The following is a 3,983-nucleotide window of genomic DNA, read 5'->3' as shown; positions in this document are numbered from 1 at the left end:
GTTTGGCAGGTCCGGGCTGGGGATTCGAACCCGCCACCTTAGGTGTACGTGGCTGGCGCCTTAGCCGGTTGAGCTATAGGCGCCGAGCCGGCATTAAGTATTTGATTTGACTCTCAGCTTGACTGTTATTGGTGTATAGAAATGCTACTGATTTGTGTGTACATTGATTCTGAAATCTGAGTCTTTGTTGAATTTATTTATCAATTCCAGGAGTCTCTTGGTGGAGTTTTTGGGGTTTCCTAGATAAAAGATCATATTGTTAGTGTAAAGCAACAGTTTGACCTCCTCTTTCCCAATCTGGATACCCTTTATTTCCTTCTCTTGCCTGATTGCTCTAGTTAGGAAGGATATAGTGGTGAAGATTTCAGTCTTTGTGGCAGGGGGTTGGTGGTGGGCAGAAGTGCTCCTGGGCTACTTTCAGTTGTGACAAAACATTTGATATCAGCCTCCTCTTTAGTGGAGGAGGGGACTCAGGTAGGATGGGTGGAGTGGGAGAAGAAAGGGGAGGGGGGAGAAGAACTTGCAGGGGTGTCCAACCTTTTTTCTTTTCTGTCACATACTGGAAGATGAAGAGTCATCTTGGGCTTCATATTAAATACACAAACACTAACAAAAGCTGATGAACAAAAATAAAAAAGATCTGTGCATAATTTTTGTGATTTCTGCCACCACAGATAAGCAAAAAAATCTTCACATAAGCTGCATACAGCCTGTGGGCCACAGGTTGGACACTCCTAGTAGAGTGTCCAGGACTTGACATTTATTGCGTTGTGTGAAGGCTTTCAGTCCAGATGTTCCTGGGCCATGTGATTATGGTCAGGAGAACATCACTGAGCTCCCATACAACTGCTCTTCCAGATGTCATATTCAGTGAACACATGTTTAGAAAAAAATGAGAGGTGAGAAAGTGAAGGAGCAGAGGGTGGAACTGTCTATGGAACAGTTTATAAGCAAGAAGAAGATAAAAAATCAGAAATCCTGGAAGGTAGCAGAAGAATGTGTGTGGCCCATGGAGACAGACAGGGGCAAAATGTGCAGTGTGTATGGGGCAGGGATACAAAGGATAGGGGATCCCTAGAAGGCAGGAAAGCTGGGTTTGGGAGAGCTGATCAAAGTGGGTGAAGGGCAGGGAGAAACCTCTGCCTGGGAGCTCAGGAAGGCAGCAGACCTCCTCTCACTCTCCCAGCTTCTTTGCCCTTGGAGCCTGCAGCCCTGGGCCGAGCCCTGGCTGAGCTAACCAACAGAGAGGGCCACTGGATGATGGCCCATCCATTCTTGCTAATTCTGAGCTCCTCTTCCTGTCCCTTTCCCCCTCTAGTGCAGATACCTTCAGGGATACAACCCTTTCGACCTAGGCTGTGTCAGCAACTGGTATTTAACAATTTGTGCACCGCTGGGACCCAAGTGAGTTGACAAACCAGAGGCCGAAGAGAAACCCTGGGACTGGTAGAGTGGAGTGAAGTTGGGTTTTTCCTCTGCCCCCTTACCACAACTCCCAGGCCCCTACACTCACTGTTCTGTTCCTTTGGGGTTTTCTCTGGGGCACTATGGGAGCCATTTAGAGCCTTCCTGCTTCCTTATCTCTGTGGGTTCTTGCCCCAAGAAATGGGGTGGAGGGTGCAGGGCTCAGTACTAGGCTGTTTGTTCCCCAAGCTGAACAGGCAGGGGAACCAGGCTGAGAAGGACAATGACCCCTTGCATCTGGCCTCTTACCCCCCAGGTACATGGCTGAAGCTGTCCAGCTGCAGAGAGTGGTGAGGTCCGAGTCAGTGCCTGCACCAAGCCTGCACTCCCCGATGTGCCCCTTTGCTCTCGAGCCTCCGGTCCTCCCTGGCCCCCAGCCCCAACCCCTAGGTCTCCACAAGCCGGGAAAAGGTCCCCCAGGGAGTGGCGAGGCTGCAGCCTTCCAGAAGGTAAGAAGTGTTGGGAGAGGGGCGTCTGTGGGCTGTGTGGTTGGGGGGAACCACCTGAGGTTGGGCTGGCCCTGAAGCTGGACCACTCAGAGCTTGAGGCAGGGGTCCTACACCTGAAGAAGCATTGAAAGTAGGGTCCCAGGCCTTCATAATACATCCAGGAGTCCCAGGACACACAAAGAGAAAAGTCTACACCACTAACTTGCTGGTTGGCCTTGGACCAGTCACTTACTTTTTCTGAGTTTCAGTGTCCTCAGCTATTAATGAGATGCGACTTGTCCAGCGGTTTATAACTTGGGGTGGGGGATAAGGCTTCTTTTATCTAAAAGAAATTTTGACTTGAAGCCTATATGAAACATAGAGGTAGAACATTAAGAGTAAAGTGGGAGGCGGGCACAGTGGTTCACGCCTGTAATCCTATCACTATGGGAGGCCAAGGCGGATAAATTGCCTGAGCTCACAGGTTCCAGACCAGACTGAGCCAAAGTGCGACCTCGCTCTCTAAAAATGGCTGGGTGTTGTGCCAGGAGCCTGTAGTCCCAGCTACTTGGGAGGCTGAGGCAAGAGAATCGCTTGGGTCCAAGAGTTGGAGGTTGCTGTGAGCTGTGATGCCAGAGTACTCTACCAAGAGCCACAAAGTGGGACTCTGTCTCAACAACAAAAAAAGAGTGAAGTGGGTTGAGTGCCCCACAGTGCCCCCTCCAGGGTCTTTGCAGTGACACTCTGTGGTACCGGCCCAGTCCCTTTGCTCTGCCTCCAGCGGGCAGGGCCTTGTCTGTAAGCTGTGGGGCCAGGGTCTTTGGGAGGCCTCATGCCCCCACTGTGTGTTTAGCTGCCCCTGCTGCGGGAGGCCCCCAGGCAAGGTGAGGACTTCTCACCCCTTCGTACTCAGCGCTGCCAGGAGCACCTGCATCTGAATCCGACCTCCTGAGGCCTTCTGTGCCCTGAAGTTGCCCACTCCCCTGGTGGGAGTGCTGAGACCCTCATGCCCATTAAATACCTTTGCCTGCCTCCTACAGCTGTCTTGCTGCTTGTCCCCGATCTAAGGGGTTTGGGGGAGGCCCTTGCCCAGGGACAAAGACCTCCCAGGAGGGAGGAGACCGAGTCAGAACCCTGCCTGGCTCTGTGACCTTGGGAGAGACATCTAACATTTCTCTTATCCTTAAAATGGAGCAGTGGCCCAGGCAGGGCTGGAGACGATGGAGATAAAAAAAACCCAGGAATGTCTGCCTGCAGGGGGCGCTCGCGGCCTGGGAGTTCGCAGGCCTGGCCGGGTCCAGTCCTGCCCCACCGGAGCCTCGTGGGTGGGTTGGGGGCTGGTCCTCAGGCTCGGAGACCCCATCGCAGTCCAACCTGGCTCTTTCCAGCAACAGTGTCTCCCGCCAGTCCCTCCCTGTTGGAGAGTCAGGTGCTGGTTCTGGTCTGTCCCTGGGGTGGGGTGGGGCGGGACACATCAAACTGTGGCTCTGCTGGTGGCCAGAGTGTGACTTTGGGACTGGAAAGAAGGGCAGCTTCCCGGAATGTTGTCAGAGATTGAAGTAAGTGTTTCATGCAGAACATCTGGCGCACAGTAGACACAATGAATGCAGCAGTATGAACCTTCGCACAGGTGACCGACTGCCCAGTTCTTCTCCAAGGTCTAGCTCAGACTCTCAAAGTGGAGGAGGGTGGGAATTTGCATCAAGCGCCCACGTACTTCTGCTGCCTGAAATATAAAGATGGGTACATTTGGCCAACCTTGTATCCAGGTGAAATCAAGGTGTATGATGGAGATGAAGAGAGAAGGATGTCACCAAAGGGTTCAGATGAACTTTCCCAGGGGCCCATGGAGGTCTGAATGTCTGTGTGTAGTGAGAGTAGGAGTTCGTCCTAGGGAGAGGGGGGATTACCCAGAACCTGACCTCCTTTCCAAGCGTTGAGAAGGGGGGATTACCCAGAACCTGACCTCCTTTCCAAGCGTTGGGAGACCCACACCGCCGGATTTCTCTCCAGATCTCTGGACTGCAGAGTCCCGCCACAAGGGGGCGGGACTAACCAACCCTAGAGACCTCGGGCCCCACCCAACCTTGT

General features: G+C 52.9%; 1 protein-coding gene across 1 annotated transcript in view; it reads left to right on the top strand.

Moving 5' to 3' along the window:
- Window positions 1–2,844, top strand: part of ZDHHC19 (zinc finger DHHC-type containing 19) — a 21,135-nt gene extending 18,291 nt beyond the window's left edge. The window contains exons 6-8 of the mRNA XM_012806892.1: window positions 1,319–1,404; window positions 1,721–1,913; window positions 2,746–2,844. Coding sequence (XP_012662346.1) covers window positions 1,319–1,404; window positions 1,721–1,913; window positions 2,746–2,844 — 378 coding nt within the window. The remainder of the gene's footprint in view (window positions 1–1,318; window positions 1,405–1,720; window positions 1,914–2,745) is intronic.
- The last annotated feature ends 1,139 nt before the right edge of the window (window positions 2,845–3,983 follow it).

This window comes from Otolemur garnettii, unplaced genomic scaffold (assembly GCF_000181295.1).
Source record: "Otolemur garnettii isolate 467f Iridium unplaced genomic scaffold, OtoGar3 scaffold00060, whole genome shotgun sequence".
Lineage (NCBI taxonomy): Eukaryota > Metazoa > Chordata > Mammalia > Primates > Galagidae > Otolemur > Otolemur garnettii.
The sequence above is the reverse complement of the archived record's forward strand: the minus strand, read 5'-3'. Positions and strand labels throughout refer to the sequence as shown.